Below are 21,248 nucleotides of genomic sequence, written 5' to 3' on the forward strand. Positions count from 1 at the left end.
TAAGAAAACGCAGGATATGGATAACAGGGAGTGCGGTAGAACAGGACTGGGAGATACAGACAGCTTTGGGGGCCCAATTAACGAACATGGTCGGTCACGACTGAGGTGCATCAGCAGAGCTGTGAGAGTGCCTCTCCTGCATCCTGGCAGTATTCTTGGCTTGACTTTCCTGAGCTTTACATTGATCATTTTTAAAAAAAGCCTCTCTGCCCTCCAAAGTGAGAACAGCGAAATTCTTCTGCAAAGGGGAATGGGCACGAAAACCAACAACGCTCACAACAGAGAACCCGTAAACAAACACTCAGGACACATCTGACTGGTGTTTCTCTTTTATTTAAAAACAGTGCTTCATTACCATTTGCAAAGGGTGAGGAAGGGCTCCTCCCTTGCTTAGAGTTTATAAAAGCCAGCAACATGATCAATAATTTATACACATGGATAGTAATACAAAAAAAGGAATAAAAGCTAAAGATCTAACTACTCCGACCTTCACAATTCCAGCTACTTGATAATAATAGGAGTAACCCAATGAATACTGTATGGTCTGAAAGCTACTATACAATATGATACTTAATGAGAGGGGGAAGGAAGTTAGAGACGGTCACAAAGCCCTGGGATGCAGGTACTGCTTCTCCAGAGTCAGCAGAGAAATGGGACCCTGAACAAGCAGCTTGGGCGTCCTAGGAAATGATCCAGGGGAGAGGAAAGCATCTAATTTTGATGCATCCTATGCCCCAAGGGTACCTGGCAATGGAAAGGTGGTGGGGAGACCGCATGAAGGGGCAAAGTCAGTCATTGCCACTGGAGGTTCCGTGGAATTTTAGCCTTGCATTGAAAAGCTCCAAGTCTCAGGCAGATCAGCCCGTGAGGTCAGTAAACTCTCCACCAGCTCCATATCGCTCTACAGCCCTGGTTCTCGTTTGCTATCGGCCCCAGGTTTTTTTTTTTGCTCCAGCTATTTACAAGCAGAATTGATAACATAAAAAGAAAAACAAATCATATCCCCTGGGGTAAAAGAGGATTACTTCGTCACTTGAGAACGCAGCCAAACTGAGCTGCCAAAACTACAACACGCGCGCACACAAAAAATACTGTCAAGAGAAAAACAGAAGAAAGTGACTGAAGCTGAGATTATTTATGTGGGAGGCCAGATTCCCGTAACAAGATCACTCCTCAGGGAAGCAACAAACAGACCCCTCCCTCCCACCCACCCCCAAAAAAATATCTGGCAAAAGAGAGACTTATTGACCAGCTTTAGAATCAATCCTTAGATCACTGGCACTTTGCAGATTGCCAGCCAAATGAATACTCAGGTGGACGGCTTTATACATCATCAATTTCCTTAAAGGCAAGGTTTTGGCTGATGTATTCTTACTCTGCTACCAATCTTTGCCGACTGGCTGCACTGGCACTGACCGTATTTGTCATCTTCCTGTGTAAGCTTTCACTGGTTGCTGCCAGAAACATGGGTAGGACAACAACTGCAAGTGGTTACACCACTTCTGGAATGTCCCCCTCCACTGTTAGTGGTGGCAACCGATTCTGGCATTGGACGTCTTAGTTCAATTTGCTTTGTAACCGGTGTGTGTTCTGGGAGGGGTGTTATATTGCATACTGCAAGCTACAGGAAGGACTCCACCCTGGAGGACACCCAAAGCCTACTTGGAAAGGACCCCATTTCACACTCTGGCTATTACATTCCTGCATGCCTTGTCGACTGGTGATTTCATTATAGAATAAAATAAATTGGGGTGGGGAGATCAGTAGGGTGGGGGCAAGGAGGGAGGAGCTTTTCAGACAGTAACATCACCAAAAAATAGTGTTTTATGCAACAAAGAATCAAGTCTCACTCGTGTATACTACAAAATGTTTGACATTTTCAAGAGCATGACAAAATAAAAACACACCGAAGTTTACATTGGATGTTCACCTTGTTCACTAGTTTGTTTTTTTCTCCTATTTTAAAACAGTGCAAACAAGTAACACACTCTTTAAAAACCACTTCCCCCTCCGCCAAGGCATGGACTCCTTAGACGTGACCATACTAGAGGGGCGCAAGCAGCAAGTTATTCTCCAAGCTGCTTGTGTGGTTTCCCTTTGGAGCTGGACTCAGCAAAAGAAGAGTTCCCCAGAGCCAATATTTCTTTCCCTTCTTGAATTCCTAAGTGCTCCCCACACCTATTCTCTACTTGTCTTTTCCTTGGGGATTGGGGTAGAAGGGGGATATATGAAGATTTGCAAAGCCCCCAAGGTGCCCACATAGCAGAGCTCAAAAAACCACAACAGCCAGGACCTCAGTTAAGAATGATTCTCACCAGCAAGCTGCTAGGCTATGAAATTGTTTTATAAACCATTTTATACCAGTTAGGCCCTACCTATACTGGGATTTGAGACATTACTTAGATCTCATATAGAACTTTTCATCCATGGGTGTCAAAGGGCTTCACAAAAGGAGGATAAAGTATCACAATCCCTGCTTTGTGGATGGGGAAAACTGATGCACAGGGAGATGAACAGGCCTGCCCAAGGTCACATGGCAGGATCATTGGTAGAACCTAGTCTAGAACCCAGGTCTTCCACTCCCAGCCTAGTGCTCTATCCCACTGGACCACACTACTGTCCCCATAGCAGTGGGCTGTCTAAGCAAGAATATAATTTAAAAGCATGGCTTTGGCTAACATGGTTGAACTCTACTGTAGACAGGACCTCCATGACTGCCTGCCCTATGAATGGCTGGTTATAAGAAATGGGTAACTAAGGGCTTGTCTACACACAAAAGTTGTACTGCTTTACCTACGCCAGTGTAGTTAAAGTCACACAACACCTCTAGTGTGGACACAAATATACATATGTGCCTTATACTGATATAGCTTATTCCCATGTGGAAAGGGGAAAAAGCTATACTGGTATAATGCACCTTTATACCAGTATAACAGCACCCACATTTGGATTGTACCAGTATAACAATATCATTAAAATCACCCCTCTAACCAAACTAGTTATACTGGTACAAACACTGGGGGGCAGACCAGACCTAAGTGGTGAAGGACCTGAGCCAAGTCCTGTGTGACAGAAACTCTTGAACACTGATCATTACAGGACAAAAGTACTAGATGTTCTCAGTGACAAAAGCCTGCTCCACTTTTGTACCCCCATTCCCCTCATCCCTGTAAAAAGCCTGAGTATAATTAATTCTGCATAGGGAGATATGGGCCTTCCTCAATCTTTGGAACAATGGATACTTCAAACCAGCCAAGGCTTGGCTAATCTGAATGGAAATAGGTCCTTCGTATCATGAGCCAATTCATTAAATGTCATCTGTGGAATCAGAGTCATTGTGTTTGCCAAGAGGGATGGAGGGAGGGATGAAAGGCTCTTGCTTGCCATGGCACAGAATTCATAGGAGCAACCATGCTGCAAAAATCCAGCTGTGGTAAAAGCTGTCTGGGAGGTCTTGGTTTTGGAAAGCATCACCTGGACTGTATGGATGGTAAATGTCTAAAATTATAGAACCAACTCCTGTAGTCAGCAGGACAAAGGGCTTAGCTTCCCCCCAGCCCGGTCACCATGGAGTAGGAATTAGGGAAACCCAGGTGCTAATACACTGAGGGGCCTAGAACAGAGATTAATAGATCAGGGCAGCCCCCACTGATGCATTAGGGGACTGGCCTTTGTGGATCAGAAGTTGGTGACAGTAGGTGCTAAAGCATTAGGTGACCCACCCCCTGCTAAACCCAGGCACTTACGTGACAAGAACCCAGATTCTCAGCACTAAGCGGGGTTATATCTGTCGAGCACAGACCCTACTTAACAGCAGAAATGTGTTCAGCCTTCCCTACAGATGGAGAAGCAAGGGGGCAACCAACCACACGCTGCGCTGCCATGGTGCAGGAGGGCTCTTGAGAAAGTGGAGCTTGACCTTTCAGAAGCTACAGTCAGAACCAGCTGAACTGAGACACATGAAAGCGGCCGAAGCTCAAGCTCCTCCCACTACAGCGCTAAGCAAGCTGTGGCCCCTCACCCTCTCCCATTCTGTGGCCCTACAGCATCAGCAATTTCTCCTTCCTGAGAGTAAGGGAAGAGACATCCTGTTTTCACTCCCCCCACCACCCTAGGTGTGGCTATGATGAACTCCATTTGAGGCTTTTGCTGCGTCTCAGCTCCAGAAAGGAGTCTCCCACTCCCATCTGCCACATGATGGAAATTGGCTTCCCTTCAATATGACACTAGAAGTTCTACTGGAAAAAAAAATTTCCCACTCAACCAGTAAAAGCCAAAAATCCCACCGTCCCCTCATTTCCTTGATTTTGTGAAAGCCCAACACCCCACTCCCCCACCCCGTTTTCAATCTAACTAAAATATTTATATACAAACAACAAAAATTGTCATAACTGCAACAAACCAAACTTTGGCTTGGGGGAGAAAAAAAAACAACGAAAAAAGTGGCCAACAGGCTGGCAGTTTGGTGTCCCCTTGTTCTAGCTATTCCTCCATAGAATCAATAGCCTTAGGGTCTCTAGCTTAACTAATGTCTCCCCAATCCTTCCCATTTCAGGCAACTCCTCCCTGCCAGGCACAGGGAGGACGTTTGCTGAGGGGAAGAGCAAAGATGTGTGTTGTGCATGGTGGGTCAGTGCACCTCCCAGACAGCCCTGCCCACTTACAATGCTTAAAGTTCAGCGCATCTGCTTTCCTATTCTGATATCAACTGTTGACAGAGAAGCAAGTGTATGGTGGCAGGAGTTGAAAGGCTCTAGCTACAAATCCACACCCCACACAGCCCTTCTGGGAGTGAAAAGTCACCCCCGTACCAGTTCAGCTAGACAAGAGAGCCAAATGGAATTGTGCTTCTCTCTCTGTTTCTCTAGTGTCTAGAGTTAGATAAAGCTTCAGAGAATCTGCCTTTGATTGCAAGAGTTGCTGGGAGCATAGCAAAAACTAACAACTGGAGGGGAGACTATTCCTCTGAGTTCTAAAATCAAGCTCAGATGTTGACAGCAACGACTCCCTGCCACAGTGCGACTCCTTGCAGAAACCTATAAAATGCCTGCTTTTTAAAATAGAAGAATCACTCCAGTTAAAAGAGCAGAAGGAAGATGGCCTTGGGAGCCATGGAGCCCTTCTAAATAGTCTGTAGTGTAAATGTGGACTGAGCAGTCCAGGTGCTCTTTGCAGGATACTGAGAGGCTGGGCAAATGGCCACTGGGGCTCTAGATTAAATATTTAAGGGCCTCAAATAGATCTAGCAGATGGGAGGTTCCTATGACTTCAGAGCTTGTACAAACGGCTTCTGCCTACCTCCAGACATCTGAGCTATCCAAAATCACTTCAGGAACAGCGTTCTGAAATAAAACACACTCTCTTCCCCTCACACACACTCCTCTGTCCCTCTGCAGCTGCTCCATGACTCATTTTTTGTCTTCACACTACTTTAATGATTTATTTGCAGCAATGCCTAAGTGGCTCATGGTGAATAGGGAGAGGGACCTTGAATGCTGAACCTCAGAGCAGCTCAGTGTGGCACCGATGCAGGGTTCTTCAGCCAGCTTCCTTCCCCATAAAGCTGCAAATGCTCGGTAAATCTAACCACTCCTTGATGTCCGAGACACAAGCACTCTCAACCATTGCCTCAAGCTCTGTCCTTACTGGCCCACGTTTGCAGCATCACACCAACCAATCCTCAAGAAGGGAAAAAGAGGGGCAGTAAAGGAGAAAGACCTTAGAAAGCAGAGGAAGGACAGACAATTACAGTCCAGTAGTGGACAACAATCAAGGTGTGTGTGGGGGGAGAGATATCAAGAATTCATTTCAAAGTCTTGTCCCCTACTGCAGTTAATCGCCCAAGTCTTTGGGCAAGTTTGGGGAATCTTCTCTTGCCAACTATACAGTCCTGACACCCCTGAAACTGTTCCAAGTGTGTGCATGCCAGATGGTGATAAAATGCTGGAAGTCTCTGCATCTCCCTTCTTTTCAAATACAAACAACTACTTCTCACCAGCATGTGGGTTCCAGCCACAGCCAATCAATGCGTCCCTCCAAAGGGCAGAAACACAGCAGGAAGAGGCTCTCCCTCACATCCTCCTATCTCACAGGTGCCAAGCACCAGACCCAGGTAAGTAACTTTGTCCACGATTAATTGCATGATATTGGTTCCTAACATCTTTCCTTATCATTAATTGCCTCTTCCGTGATTGGTAGGATAAGCTATGCACCAACATACAGACACGGAAATGCATTATTTTTTACCACAGTTAAAAAACAAAAAACAAACAAAAAAAGCACAATCTTTGGAACAAAAGAATTAAAGGCAGAAATTTAAAGGAAAAATACATATTCAAAGAACATAGTGAGGTATAAAAAAGTATTTTCTCTTTTCTTTTTTTGTTTTTCCTCCTCATCTTGCTATAGAGTTCCTCTACTAGTAAATATTGCAATAGCCAGGCCTCATGAACTGGGGGGGCTGTCCCACTTGCAGGGGCTCACGTCACTTCAGTAGGGGGCGAATCGGCTGTAGCCACCTCGGTATAAACTCGCCTGCAGAAGTTAAAGGATAAAAGAAAAGGTGATTAGGAGCTTGGGGAGAGAAACATTCAAAGCAATGACAAAAACTCCATGAAAGGGATTGGTGAGAGTGCGTCCGGGTGTTGATCTACCATCTTTGGAGACTCCCACTGGCAGATGAGATGGGAAAGTCAGAAAAAACAGACACCAGGCTCAGATGGGACAGCCTCACAGACAACCAGTTAGTTGAAAGTAGAGTTGAGCAAATCTCCTAATCCAAACAGCTCCAAGGATCTCAGAGTACAATTCTATGTTTCCTTTTTGGATGAACCCGCTTGCATTTCAATTTTCATAAGAGCAGAGATACACTATTGACTGGAAGCAGAGATGGTGAGGGTGAGTTCTGTGCAAGCTGCTCCACTCACCTCAGATGCCCACACACCTCATTCCTGACCTGGTCTAACCTGTCTTTCCAGTCATGTCCCCCACCACAGCTCTTCCCCAGCATCTCACTCCTAGAGTGACCAGATGTCTCGATTTTATAGGGACAGTCCTGATATTCGGGGCTTTTTCTTAGATAGGCACCTATTATCTCATCTCCCTACCCCCTGTCCTGATTTTTCACACTTTCTATGTGGTCTCCTTAGTCACTCCTGACCTGGAACACCCCTTGCTGTTCCAATCCCAGGAATTCCACACCCCCATGCACCTCAGTGTTGGTCTGCAATGCTTCCAATGCTCGAAGGCCCTCATGCTCCTTTCTGTAGGGGGTTTCCTCCCATTCTGAGCCCTTAAACATATAGAACTTGGGATTTAGAAATGCAAGAAGCACTGAGGATAAAGGAGAGCCAAGCAAGCCATCTAGGTCTGTTCTCTGCAACGAGTCCTTGATCCTTTCACCTGCCATCTTTTCTATATAGTTCTGCTTTGCTTTACAGAGCAATGCAGGGGCAGAAAAATGGCTCCTTCTACCTCAGCTAACCTGCTCTGTGTATGTATCCGAGTCAGATCTGACTTTAGTAACAAAATAAACTTTTGCTACTTTTTATTCCTCTGAGCCCTACAGAGCTGAGCGATGGAACTGGAATCTCTTCCTTCTTGTACAAAACAATGGTATACAAAGTCCCAAGCAGTGACACCTGTGGAAACCCACTGAAGGCAATGGGTGCAATGGCCCTGAGGGCCTAATTGTTTACTGACTTTCTTTCTGCCATAGCTGACAGGTTGCACTTTGCCAATCATTGTGTTGCTCCTCAGCAACCTCATTCTAGTGCCCGGGGGGAACCAGGAACAACAACTCCATTGGCAGCTCTCTTGAGGCCCATGAGAGACAAGACCTTATTCTACCTCCCCTACCAAGAATTAGTATTCTTGACATTTAACACAGTGTTTAAAGTTAAGGGAAGTGGTGGTGAAAGGATGCCTTGTGCTTTCAAGCTTTGCCACAACAGTTTCCAGAGACTCCATCCAGTAGAAGCAGAAGCAGCCAAAGCAAGGGCCAGGGGGTAAAATGGGCCCAGCTGGGGGTACTCCTGTCCTCAGGATTGTGCAGGGGAGACTGTCCACACACTCTGGGGGCACTAGGACCTAGGTGTGTCTTTCTGCCCTTCCCCCCACGTGGGCTTGGAAGAAAGCTACAGAGCAGGGCTGGTTAAGGGCAGAAACAGCCAAATCAGAGACCTTTGATCCATAGGTTACGTCTACACTGCAATAAAAGATTCGTGGCTGGCCCAGGTCTGCTGACTCGGGCTCATAGGATTTGGGTTGCAGGGCTATAAAACTGCAGTGTAGACATTCAGGTTTGGGCTGGAGCCCAGGCTCTGAGACCCTGCAAGGGGGGAGGATCTCAGAGTCCAGGTTCCAGCCCAAGCCCGAACGTCTACACTGCAATTTTATAGCCCTGCAGCCCAAGTCAGCTGACCTGGGCTGAGACTCAGTGCCGCGGGTTTTTCACTGCATTGTAGACGTATCCTGGGAGAACTTTCTACAGGTTTGAGTGGACTTTTTCCACCCTGTGCTGATTGGCTGTTGGCTCCAACCCTCCCTCCTCCCTCACAGTCTCTCTGCCTCAGCATCACCCCTGTTTTCCTCTTCTCCCCTCCCTTCCCTATTCCCCTCATTTCCCTTCCCTTCAATGTTCCCCTTGCCCTTCCTTTTAATTATCCCATCCTAACTGCACCCACCAAAACAAGGAAAAAAGTCACAGCACTAACATGCTGTTTGCCACCAACACATTGTTCACTCTGATTGTGTGAGAGACCCCTTCCCCCACCCTGTTTCTGTGTTGTCTGGTTAGCCTGTAAGCTCCTCAGGGCAGGGACCATCTTTTAATTCTTTGTTTGTACAACACCAAGTACAGTGGGATCCTGGTCCATGACTCGGGCTCTTAGGCGCTATGGTCATACAAATAATAATAATAAAGCCACACTATCAGATATCACCCTATTGCTCTCCCCATCCCTCTCCTAAGCACCAGAACAACAAGACACTGCTCATCTCCAACTGCAGTAACAGATCTGTCAGGCAATACAGACAAGAGGGCATGGACTAGCTGGAGAGCTTCCTTGCAGTGAGAGGCCTCTTGACTGAAGAGAAAAGGTGGTCGATGGAGACTCATAGCAGCTCCTGTGCCCTGGGCAGCTATTCACCATAGTAGGAATGAGAGAAATGGCAGGAGGATAGAAAGAAAATCATACTTACCACAGCGCCAACTCCGTAGCTAGCGGCAGGGGCAAGGGCGTGATAAGGGTCTGCTGTGTACACCCTGCCATACCTGAGGAAAGGCGGAAAAGAAAAAATGTCACTCCACAGAGGGATTTAGATATTACTCTTTGACGAGAGGAAGTGGGAGGGTTGGGGGGGGAAATGTTGTGCCCCCGCCCACACCTGCTTGAGGCAGCCCCACTCCAGAGAGCATCTATGGATACGTTGTATGAGATGGGATGAAAGAAAGGCCTGCAAGGAGGAGACACACAAAAGCCATATTCTCAATTAGCAGGAGCGTGGTGACAACAGCTGGCATCACATTTAGTGCCCCTCCTACCTCTAGTGGTGCGATTTTGGAGGAGGGCAACTACTGGTATTAGGGCAGCTGCCATGATTATAGCAACTAAATGGAAGGGAGAGGGGAATTGTCCAGAATATGAAGACAGGAGTGCAAGCTTTAGAGCTGGATAAATTAGGGATTTTTCAGTTTGCTGACAATTCAAAAAAAATTAGTTTCAGGTCAAACAAAACCTTTTGTTTTGACTTCAAGTGTTTTTCTTAAAGTTTTTGCATTTTCAAAACTGAAGGAAATTTCAAAATAAAAAGTGGTTTTGACCCCAAAATTGAAACATTTCAGTTTGAAATGTCAAAACAAAACATTTAGATTTTTTTCAGATTTTTGGGAGGGATGCGGGGGAGGAGAGTTGGCCAGAACAATTTGGCAAAATCAACACAAATTCATGAAATGTTTTGGTGTTACTGAATTTGCATTTTTGACACCTCCCCTGCCCCTGCTCCCCCTCCCCACCAAAAGTTTTGGTTGAAAATTTTCCCCCAGCTCTAGTAAGACTGAAAAGTCCCACCATGCATTTGAATTAGTATGCAATTTTCACTGTACAGGGAGGTAAAAGACCTTATGGCAATTACTCTGATAATAATCTGAATAATTCCCTGCACTTATATAGAAGTTTTCATGAAAGGATCTCAAACTACTTTACAAGGTCATTTTTACCATTTTACAGATGGGGAAACTGAGGCACTGAGTGATTCAGTGACTTACCCCACAGTCACAGAACAAAGAAATTGGACTATAAACCTTGTCTCGTGACTCCCAGTACCTGGCCCTAACCATAAAACCATGTTGTCTCTTTTGGCAGAGGACCAAAGGGGTAAGGGAGAAACCAGGTTTAGTGCCCTATTCCATATATCTGACAGCTACAGAGCTCAAGCCTGGAATGGGCCAACTGGACATCTTCCTCTAAAGTGTGTGTGGGTGTGGGTGGATGGGGGGAGTCTTTGGGGGTGGGGGAGGGGGAATGAGCCAGAGTAATGAGATAGAGGAGTATTTAAAAGGAGTAGCAGTGCTCCACGAACCCCTGAGCACATCCAGTTCGCCCCATGCCTCCTTACATACCCATCGCTGTAAGCTGCTGCAGCGGCCGCAGCGGCCGTGGCTGCTGTTGCAGTAGCAGGCTGTGCATATCTGTAGGCGGCATATCCACCCTGCAGGAGAAAAGAGAACTGACTTTACAGATACCTGTCCACCAACAGAAAGCAAAACTCACACACACCACAAGGAGAGGAAGGGTTTCAAACTGCATCAGCTCCCATGTTACATCCATCACAACAGAGTCACCCTCTAACCCATCTATGTTCTACCCCTCAGTAGGGTTGGGGAGAGCCTTGAATCAAAGCCTCAGTAGGCAGTTTAGTGAAAGGCATAAGCCAAAGGAAATCTCATACGGTCATTCGTGTGGGAAATTACAGCTGGTGTTGAGGAGGGGAAAACCAGGACAGAAAAGAGCTAAATTTGGCTGTTGTACCCCTATATGCCCCTCTGCCAGAGTTGGGGGAAGCTGCCTAAGAAGGGAGGTGTGGGCTGTGGGCAAAGGAACATAACAAGGTGTTCTCTTTTCCACCAATATGCACTTCAGAAAGAAAATCACGCAGGGAAACTCCTGCTTTTGTTTTTTTGCTGTGAGAGGAACAAGAAGTTTAGATATTCACCTGGTCCAGATACACAAAAGAATGATGAGTTAGCGAAACGCCCAGAAACTGAAGCAGGTGCCACTAGCTGGCATTCTCAGCAGAGGCAGCAAGGATTAAACCTTTACAGAGACTGAACAGGCCTTTTGCCACTTTGGGTTGGCCCCTTAAAGTAAGACTGAGGCATGTGGGGGACATCTGGGCATTATGTCAGGGAAGCGTGTGTTGTTGCTGTGGTCCATGCTATAGTTGCTCTGAGAATACACAGAAGCCTTTTAAAAGACGCTGAGATGCTACAGATCATGGGAGGTTGTTCATAGTTAGTTACAGCTCCCAGAGAATAGGCAAAATTCATTCTAAATTCTGAGCCAAAGAAAGATTTGTGGGTCTCTGAGTGGAATTCCGGAAAAGCAGAGACACAAGCAGTTCCTTCCTTTTCCCCCTTCTCGGGGCTGAGAGAGACCTGAGTAGTTAGGCAAGCGGCTTTCTATATCTTTCATGGGGCAATTAAAGGTAAGCTATGGACTGAAAGGTATATTCCTGCTCAGAATGGAGACAAAGACCCGTCCAAAGAGGCTTCTAGTGTCAGAAACCAGGATAATGAACTTGGTGAAATGGGGATTCGATCTGCATTTACTGTATAACTTTGAACATGGCTTTTGTTAACCATATGGGGATAATATGGCCAGTGACTCCAGCTTGAGCCATTACTAAAGCCAGAAAACCCCAGAGACAGTTTTCAACATTTACGCAGTTGTGTAGGACCAAATGCTGGCCTTACATCCTTCATCTCTGGATTGGGTTAATGACAACTTTGCCATCATTAGCTGACAAACTTTTGGCAAGAGGAGGGCAAAAGCAAAAACTCAAGCTCATATTCAATCTGAGGGAAAATACATGATCCTTCTCCTTGTGAAGTTTGTCTCAAAGTTCTCTTTTTAAAAAGAGGCAATGGCTTTTGTTTAGTTTCCACTGCCTTAGTGGAGCTACTCGGAATGAAGGGTGGGGAGCTGACTGGAAGACAAGTTTGCAGATGCTTTCTTACTTTGGAGGAGATGAAGATATAATGTCTAGGGTTAAGTTAGGATCTTCCTGTTAATGAGATATAGCATATTGCAAATCCTCACCCATTAAACCTTATATCATCTTTTTAAAATGGTGTGATGTCACTGCTTTTACTCTCCCACTCTTACCTGGCTGTTTTTAGTCCCTCCACTTAAATTTGCTGGGTTTTTGTACTTTACTGCTAATCCCCAAACACAAAAGAGAGAGGGTGCACGAGGCACAGTGAGACCCAGTTCATCCATATTAACCTTCGCCAGCAAATGCAAGCAAAACTTCAAATTGACACCACCACTGTACTCTCCTAGTTTATGAGATTCCTGAATTCTTGGTATGTCTGATGTTCAGGCAGATGCAAAATTTACCCAGTTCCACACGTTAGTATCACATGCAGGGCAGCCTGCATCAGAATGTGCCCAGATTCTCACTCTCCCGAACATTTACTAGCCACATTGGAGATCAGTAGCCATGTTTAATATGAGTGGAGGTTATTGTGAACATAACAGCAAGATGCAGTTTGAAACCAAAGAAGGTTTTCATTTATTCTCTTTTAACTTACATGTCATATAATGGGAAAAGGGACAGAGGGACTGGAATCAGGTGTGGGAAAGGTAATGGCGTAACATCTATTAATCAAATTAAAAACTAAGCATGCTGACAACTGGAGCTAAAACAACCAGCAAAATCACCACGTTCAGACTCATATTGGCTAGTTCTATCTATCCCAGCATTCTCTTGGGACAGCGGTTTGTCCTAGGCTCTACCACAAGCTCGGTGAAGTACACAGCCTCAATTACTAGAGCGTGCAGCCACAACGACCTGCTATTACGGAAACAGTCAGTCACCACTGGAGTTAACATTCCAAACCTTAACAATCCCCGCACCCCGCCCCAAAATAAAAACGTCTCCCACCCTAGCCCTAGCCCACACCACAATGTTAATAATTATAACAAGCAATAACCCATCTGTTATATCAGAGAAGGGAACAGAGACTCCACTGAGATTTAGAGCGAGATGTTAACATTTCTTCTCCGACTGCACAACAAACAAAAAACAGGAGAAATATTTCATTGGAGAAATGAAGTTAAGAAACAGCTGACATGTGTACTGGTTTTAACCATGCACTGATGCAAAACGGAAGCTACTGTTAATTAAAAAAAAATTAAAGGCTATATGTATATACACACATAATCAGACCTGTGATCTGGAGCCGTTTACATATTCTATGTGTGTGTACAATAAATAAAACAAAAAACGAGGACTAACCTCACTATGATATGTTCCTGATCTAGGAGCAATGAGCATGGACCAGTTCTGGGGATTCAGACATCTGGATATATCTAGCATTACCTAAGCAGGTCCGAATACACCAGAACAGGGGAAAAATAAAAGGTCCCATTTCTCACTCCTTTTCATTCCTTAATAATTTCTGGTGAGTTTTAGGACTTGTAAAAAACAAGGGGAAGCTCTGTGGGAGTTTCCTTCTTCAGCAGCAGCCCCTGCTTTTCCAAACCAGGACCCACACATAGCTCCGTCAGTGCATCTCAGATCCCACACAGCTTGTCCAAAGCACATACAGTGTCTCCATCCTGCTATTCCTGCCCCCACACAACTTTGCCTGAAGTAAAAAGCGAATCTATTAACCCACTCACAGGGACATACCCCCAGTGATTTCTGATGCCACTCTCATTAGGTATTGTAGCGTATTTAAATTGCGTCACTACAGGATATTTTCACTGAACTTGCATGTTCATAAAAAGAAAAGGAGGACTTGTGGCACCTTAGAGACTAACCAATTTATCTGAGCATAAGCTATCTTGAGCTACAGCTCACTTCATTGGATGCATCCGCTGTAGCTCACAAAAGCTTATGCTCAAATAAATTGGTTAGTCTCTAAGGTGCCACAAGTACTCCTTTTCTTTTTGCGAATACAGACTAACACGACTGCTACTCTGAAACCTTGCATGTTCATGTCACCCTATGAAAAAGACACCTCCTGAATAGCTGCTCCATACTTCTCCAGTGCTGCAGAGGGACCCTAATGGAGCCTACCCTTCAATGGCATAGTCCCTAAATACCCAAGGCAGCTGTGCAATCTCCACCAACCTAGTTAGCCTTTTTAAAAAAAAACATCCAAACTGTGTCTCAAAACAAATGAATGGGTCTGGACTTGTGAGAATGTGATGCCAGACACCTCCCTACCAGCAAGGCAGTAACAAAGCTCTGCCACAAGAAGGGAGGAGGGGCAAGGAGAAGGGCTGTATGTATTTAGTGAGCATTCAATTGCAAGGAGAAGGCTCTTCTACAGCAGGTATGGGTCTTTAGAGCGCATACTATTTTGGCTGGGTTGAGGGAGATGTGTGAAGACAGACGAGGACAGTCTAAGCACTGCTTCGACAAAGTGCAGATTAGCTTCATTTGAGTTCTTTTACTCCCAGTATGTCTCAAGTGCTGAGAGAAGTTGTCTTTAATGAACCTCTCCTCTTCTGTGGCTATATGGAGGGCCCTACAGGCTGATTCCATTGTCCCCATTTGTCAATCTGATTGGATTTTCCTAGGTTTGTGGCAGAAGTCTCCTGACCTCAAACTGCTTTTCTGAGGGCCAGAGGACCAAGATAAGCAGATACCAGCCATGGCCCAGCAACAGAAGGATAAGTCAAAACATTCCCTTTGGATTCCTTTGCCAAAATTAAAATGTGGATTTTTTTCAGTATTAGTTTGCTGCTGCAAGTATCTGAAAATTATTTGATAACTGATGTAAGTATGAAGCTGCTGTTTGAACTGAAACAACATTTCAGCTGCCCACTGAAGATTCTAAAGGCAGACAGCAAGTGTTTTCAGTTGCCTACACTGCTCTTCAGCACAAAAAAACACACTCTCTCTTCCACGCATAAGAGCCATATGGGGCAATCAAACTAAACAGACCATAAGGAAATCCAATTACACCTTGCAACAAGCTTCCTCTCTCCTCTTTCAGTGCCTTATTATTCAGGCATATTAGCAGATGCCCTTTCTCTGGAGTGGCAGAGGACACGAGGGAGCGAGCAGAGAAGCGTGTTGCTGAGGTTCAGTACTATGGAGTACCTGCATACCTCTAGGTGTCAGAGGTATTTCCAGAAACATGAAGAAAAGGACAGTCCGTGCTGATGAGTGTGTCTATATATTCACTACCCTATCAGTTTTGGGGTTGCAAGTCCAATTTTAGGAACGCTTTGTTTTCTAGGCCTGGCGCGTCTTTTCTCCATTCCCCAATGCCTCTATAATTGAAGGTTTAAAAGCAAAAGGGGCTGGAATTAATTTCTAGGATTTCAGTATTAGAAAGCTGGCAGGTAAGCACTGTGGATCGGCAGGTGAAAGAGGTGACAGGACAACAGCATTCACTGCACCAGGTGAATCTACATAGTAATGGGACAAGCATGACCTGTATTAACCCTTCCACTTAATTTTTGGAATGAAAAGCCACTTGGTGTGAAACCTGAACATGTGCAGCCCAGAGGTAGCAGGAGCTTTGATCACACGCTCACAAGTCTGCACTGTCCTAAAAAAAGCCTCTGTTCCCATCTCTAACGTGGCGCTGGAATGGTTAGTATAATTCAGTTTTTTTCCACTGCAATCCACAATCTGATTGGTTGGCAGGTCACACTGGCTCTCCTACCTGAGGTATTTTAGCGCTAATGATTGGTTCCTGTAAGACTATTCTATAACAGAACACAGGAAGAGTAGTTCAAAAAACACAGCTGTGGAAAGAAACAATCATACAGACACAGCCCACCGAGGGGCTCACCAGCCTTTTCTTTCCAGTGGATGCAAGCACGCTTTTCATAGATGGGAGTGATCTTTATGGGTGGTTTGTTATCCCAGACTGACCCCATTGTAGGAGAAGCACTGTCTTTCCTCCTGGCCAAAATGGAGCTATTATCCCCCAACACTGACCCTGGGGAAGGTTACTTTACAAATTCAGTTATTTTGCCAGACAGGAATGAGTCCAACAAGAGATGGAACAGCCCTTTTAATAGAAGAAAGTGGCTAGCAGGATGGTTGCCCCAGAAAAGAAGAGGAGGGAGGAGGAAGAGGAAGACCAAATCAAAGCGTACGATACCTGTGTGGGAAGGAAAAGCAGCCAAAGCCTGGAACAACCCTCTTCTCCCCCTACTTACCCCATCCTGCCAGCTGCAGGTCCTTCTCCCCCCTGCATTTCCCTCAGCCCCCCCCTATCAGTTCAGCAGGTGTGAGGGCTCTTCACCTTAACTTCCGCCATCTCAACAGCTAGGGAACCCTCTTCCCAAATCAGCAATCAGTGGCTGAAGAAACCGGTTCCTTCATCTGAAAGCTTAGGACAGCCCTCATACAGCAACTAAACGAATACAATCCAGTGGGAGATGAGGCACCAGCACCCATTCAATTTGTGCCAATCCAGAGTGGAAAGTGGGGTAACTCAGAAGTTCAGGCCGAGATGCATCTCTCTTGAGAACTCTAGCAATAAAAAGGAAAGGGATAAACCTGGCCGACCCATCTTCAGAGAGGCCCTATACTGAAGTCCCTGTTTTCCGTATTAATGGGACCTGAACTATTTATAGCAAGATGCCAAATAAATGGTTTTATCTGAGGGTTCTAGTCCCTTTTTTAGCGCTTAGACACATTAAATGCTGAAAGCGGAGTGTAACATGAGGTGGGTGTGGGGATTCTCTGCACTATTAAAGTTGCTGTCAAGGTGTGAAATGAGCCCCTTTTATGCATAAAAGGTGCAAGTTAAAGATCTGAAGGAACTTTCTGAAAAGAACCGGGAGATAACCCCAGTCAACATTTCCCTCTCAACAAGGCTTTAATGTGCCAGCCTGTGCAAGAGAAGCCACCAAGCACAGAATAGCTGCCCATTTACCTGCTTAGTCACTGCAAGGTCAGCCCCAAACTCATTGATCTACATAGATTAGAGTAAGGCTTTAGGAGTGACAGAGAAAAAACAGAACTCTTTCCTACATCCTGAAGAAGTATTATAATGGAACACTTGACCAGGCAGGTCAGTTCCTAGGTGAGCATATGTGCAAGAGCACATGTGAATCAGGAAATGCATGTGCATGTGTGTGCGCAGGCATGTACATGTGAGAGCATGTGTGAGAGAGTTTATTTGCAGACAGGCAAAGTATATACATAACACTAAGTTCCTCAGTGTTTAGATAGAATGTTTTCTAACTGTTGGGTTGGGAAAAGTGTCTTTACAAGGTCTGAAGCTCCATATAGACCAGAGAAGCCCAAAGGCAACCCTATCCATTACCCAGGAACCAACCTCTAGACGTATATCTTTGGATGTTAGGGGCACCATCTCCTAAGCAGTATGGAAACCAAGTTCAGCTATTCTGGCAACTCTACCCACAAACAAGACAAAATTCTTGTAACTCCAAAGATACATCTCCACCTATTGAAGGAAGAGCTTTGCTGGAGCCCGATAGTTTGAGCAGGATGAAGGTGGGGACAGTGAATGTAAAGTTCTTTGGTCTGGAGAGCACACTCCTATAGTGTGATTGTTATAATGGAACTTTCCATCCAAAGGAAAACTGCTCTCCTTACCTACAAATAAGAACAACCCCCCCCCCCCCCGCCCCTTGGTGTAGGAACACCACCCTCAATCAGTTCAAACATCAGTGCGCTAGGAATTCTGGATACAGATATGCTGGTGAAGTCACATGATAGGGCAAAGCCTTTTGCGGTGCTTGAGAAATTTACCAGGAAGCAGGAGGCTGCTGACTCTTCCATCTAAACATCCTCACATATACGTGCTCTACAACTCCCCTGGGGAGAAGAAAGAGAATCCTTATTCTATTTAGGTACCATTTCAACTAGTAAAATGAGATGCCAACCTTCACTCCAGTATCTCAGACTCCATTTTTAATCAGCCCCACGTCTTCTCCAGAGGAGTGACATCCACATCCCAATGGTACACGAGCTTTTGTAAACACAGAGCTCAGTTAGCTTAGTGCATGGTGCACAAAACAAGCCTGAAAGGGCCCCAAGAGGGGAGAAGAAGGGGGAGGGGAGAGGGAAAGGGAACATCTGAGGCTAAACCAGTCCTGTTATTTTTATATCCAAATTATGCAAATGAGAGAAGTATTGAGAGAAATTTTAATTTGCTAATCATCTCTCAGGTTGATTAGTAGCAGTGTGCATGTGGGGAGAGGACACCCAATAAACTGACCCTGGCAATGATCAGGAAACCCATAGGCTTAGGTCTTGCACCCAGGGGCAAGCGCAGTGACAGAGAAGCATGCTTGCATTCTTAAATATATAATATATATATCCACAAGGAAGAAGAAAATCAAAGTAAATGATATTTAAAAAAAAACCAACAAATCAAACCAACCAAATAAACAAACAACAACAAGAACAAAAAAAGGCTGGCTTGTCGAAGGTTGGGGATGAGAAGGCTCCGGTGTGTGTACTTACATAGAGGTCAGCACCGTAAAATCCGTCCTGGTAAACCACACTGCAGAAAATCCACACAAAAACAAAAAAACAAAAACAAAAACAAAAAGAACAGAAAACACATTCCGGTTATTGAGGACGGCAGCATGCACATGCGTTTTACACAGGCAGGTGATGTATGAATCCACAACCTGGGCTTTCTGGCAGGAGCGAATCAGCAAGAGAATGTGTGCACGCACGTACCCATGCGGCCCCATGTCATCCTCCATGGCATGCAGGCGGGGAGGGTGGGGGGATGGGACAGTATGCATAGGGTGGGAGGGAAACAGCCTTCATATTGTATAATAAAAATAGACTCAGAAAGACCTGATGCCCTGAAGAGGAGAAACATGGGTTTAGGAGCCTCCACTCTGGTTATGATCCTGGAATTACTTTAGTTACTCCCTAAACACATGGAAAGACTGGCTTCATGGAGTGGGTTTCACATGGACTAAAGAAGCCCTTTAGAAGCAGTCCCACAAGGGCTAGAATCCACCTACGTCAGAAGCACATTGGAGAAAGCTGTGTATAATTCTGTATGTTGAGTTTTACAGGGCTGCATGACTGTTTCTGATATCCATACATCACCTGTTTTTACCCTGCACATTAGACATGCGATAAGATTCGGCTGATCACACAAGCATGCAAAGTATTATTATTCAGCATCTTAAAGAACCGATGCAACACCTCAGGAAAACAAGTCAATCAATTCTGATCAAAGTAAACACAGAGAAATATAATTCAAAAGAAAAAACCAAAAATACCCACAATGCATTGCTTTCACAAGCTGAGATAATGAGCTAAAAAGGTTAAGTGATTGGTCCAAGGTTCAAGAATTGAAAGGTGCAGTGGGATCATCCCTGATAGTAACGACACATTCCACAGCAGAGAGGAGCAACTGGAAAGTTGGGGTGGTGCTCTCTTTGGCTTTATTGGTCACTATTAGTTTCTCTCAGAACTTCAAGCCGCAAAAATGTCAGACCAGAGTCTGTGGTTCCCAAAGAGCCACTCTTACCAGAATATTTGGCAGTGTGAGGTTGTAATGTAGCTTGCTTTGGGGATGAAAATTGGGGAAGGACAAGGAAGGAAAAAAGGGTATACTCCAGGCCGCCCCGCCGCCCCCTCCACCCCTTGATATAAACACATGCTTTCATATTACACAACTTTCTCCTGTTTTGTCCTCTGGACAGTTCAGTCCTAAGCCACCCACACTTTAAAAAGCATTATCTCCACCATCTTTGAGACTGATGGGGGCATGTGTATAACTTACCAATAGCATTACCACAAGCTAGGAAGAGGTAGGGAACATTAGCTGTAATTTTTTTCATGGTATCAGCTGGAGTGTAAAATGCTGCCAAGATCCTGACACCCTGATTAAAACACCCATCTATTGTAAAGTACAGAGAGAGAGGTCAGGATATCTTGCAAGCAGACTGTAAGTTATCATTAAAAATAATGGAGCAGCGTTAGCTACAAGTGAAGTCTTTTGGTAAAATTTTGTCTCCTCCAAGACAGGTGCAATCCATTCCCCATGGACAGAGTTGCATTGGTCTCTAAGTGCACTAGATGTGGAGATGAAGAGACAAGATGATATACCTCAGCAGGAAGAAGTGGGTCATATGGTGTTTGTAGGAACCAAACTCTAAAACCACAAAAGTTTGGCTTCTGGGGCCGTGACTTAAATTGTTAGATTTTCTGTTGTCAAATGTGTTTTATTATGCAGGTCCCCACTCCTGCATGAAGGATAAACACTTGACAGAGAAAGTGATTGTTTTATGAATAGGTTACCATTTTGGTAAAAATATTTCGGAGTTCATAGGAATTGCCATACTGGATTATATCAATGGTCCATCTAGTCTAGGATCTTGTCACTGACAGTTGCCAGCACTGGCTGCTTCAGAAAAAGGTACAAGAATCCATGTTGTGGGATAACTTGTCACTAGAGAAAGTTCTCCTCCGTAATCCCTAATAAATTGAGATTGGTTTATAACCTGAAGTTTGAGGGTTTAAATCCCTTCCAAAACTCTTGGTATTTTTTTCCTCCCTTCTTAGTATTTACTATAACAACTCTGGTTATTGAGGCTAAAAACTTAGCAAGATTCGAAAAGGGACTGGACATTTATATAGCTAACAAAAATATACAGATTTATTAATTCACTAATGCAAACAAATTTTTGAAGAGATACTCTGACTTCCTGCATTACACATACCACAGAATTTCACCAAGTGGTTTCTGCTTCAAGCCTATAACTTCCATTTGAGTCACAGCATTTCTTTTAGAAAGACTTCCACTTCGACCTGCACCACCACCTCTTTGGTCAGGAGCACAAAGGACGATACTACGCATGTGCAGGTCAACCGACACTGCTTGGAAAAACTTGCAGATTCAGCCGCATAGTGCCCATGCGTACCCACATGTGGAATACACATTGGGCCCAGCACAGAAGAAGATGGAGACTCTGTCACATTCCTAGGTAAATTATTCCAGTGGTTAATTATCTGCACTCTCCACCCCACCCCCCCCCCGGGCCCCAAAA

General features: G+C 45.0%; 1 protein-coding gene across 15 annotated transcripts in view; it reads right to left on the reverse strand.

Moving 5' to 3' along the window:
* Nucleotides 1–317: 317 nt before the first annotated feature.
* Nucleotides 318–21,248, reverse strand: part of RBFOX2 (RNA binding fox-1 homolog 2) — a 251,317-nt gene continuing 230,386 nt past the window's right edge. For 10 of the 15 annotated variants that reach the window (XM_037880678.2, XM_037880649.2, XM_037880645.2 and 7 more), the window contains 4 exons: nucleotides 18,694–18,733; nucleotides 10,622–10,710; nucleotides 9,202–9,274; nucleotides 318–6,534 (listed from right to left, as the gene is read on the reverse strand). In XM_037880678.2, coding sequence (XP_037736606.1) covers nucleotides 6,490–6,534; nucleotides 9,202–9,274; nucleotides 10,622–10,710; nucleotides 18,694–18,733 — 247 coding nt within the window. In that variant the 3' untranslated portion in view covers nucleotides 318–6,489. Of the gene's footprint in view, nucleotides 6,535–9,201; nucleotides 9,275–10,621; nucleotides 10,711–15,910; nucleotides 15,954–18,110; nucleotides 18,197–18,693; nucleotides 18,734–21,248 lie in introns of those variants that run through there. The other 5 variants (XM_037880631.2, XM_043542670.1, XM_043542681.1 and 2 more) reach the window with 4 other exon arrangements.

Source organism: Chelonia mydas, chromosome 1, assembly GCF_015237465.2.
Source record: "Chelonia mydas isolate rCheMyd1 chromosome 1, rCheMyd1.pri.v2, whole genome shotgun sequence".
Taxonomy (NCBI): domain Eukaryota; kingdom Metazoa; phylum Chordata; order Testudines; family Cheloniidae; genus Chelonia; species Chelonia mydas.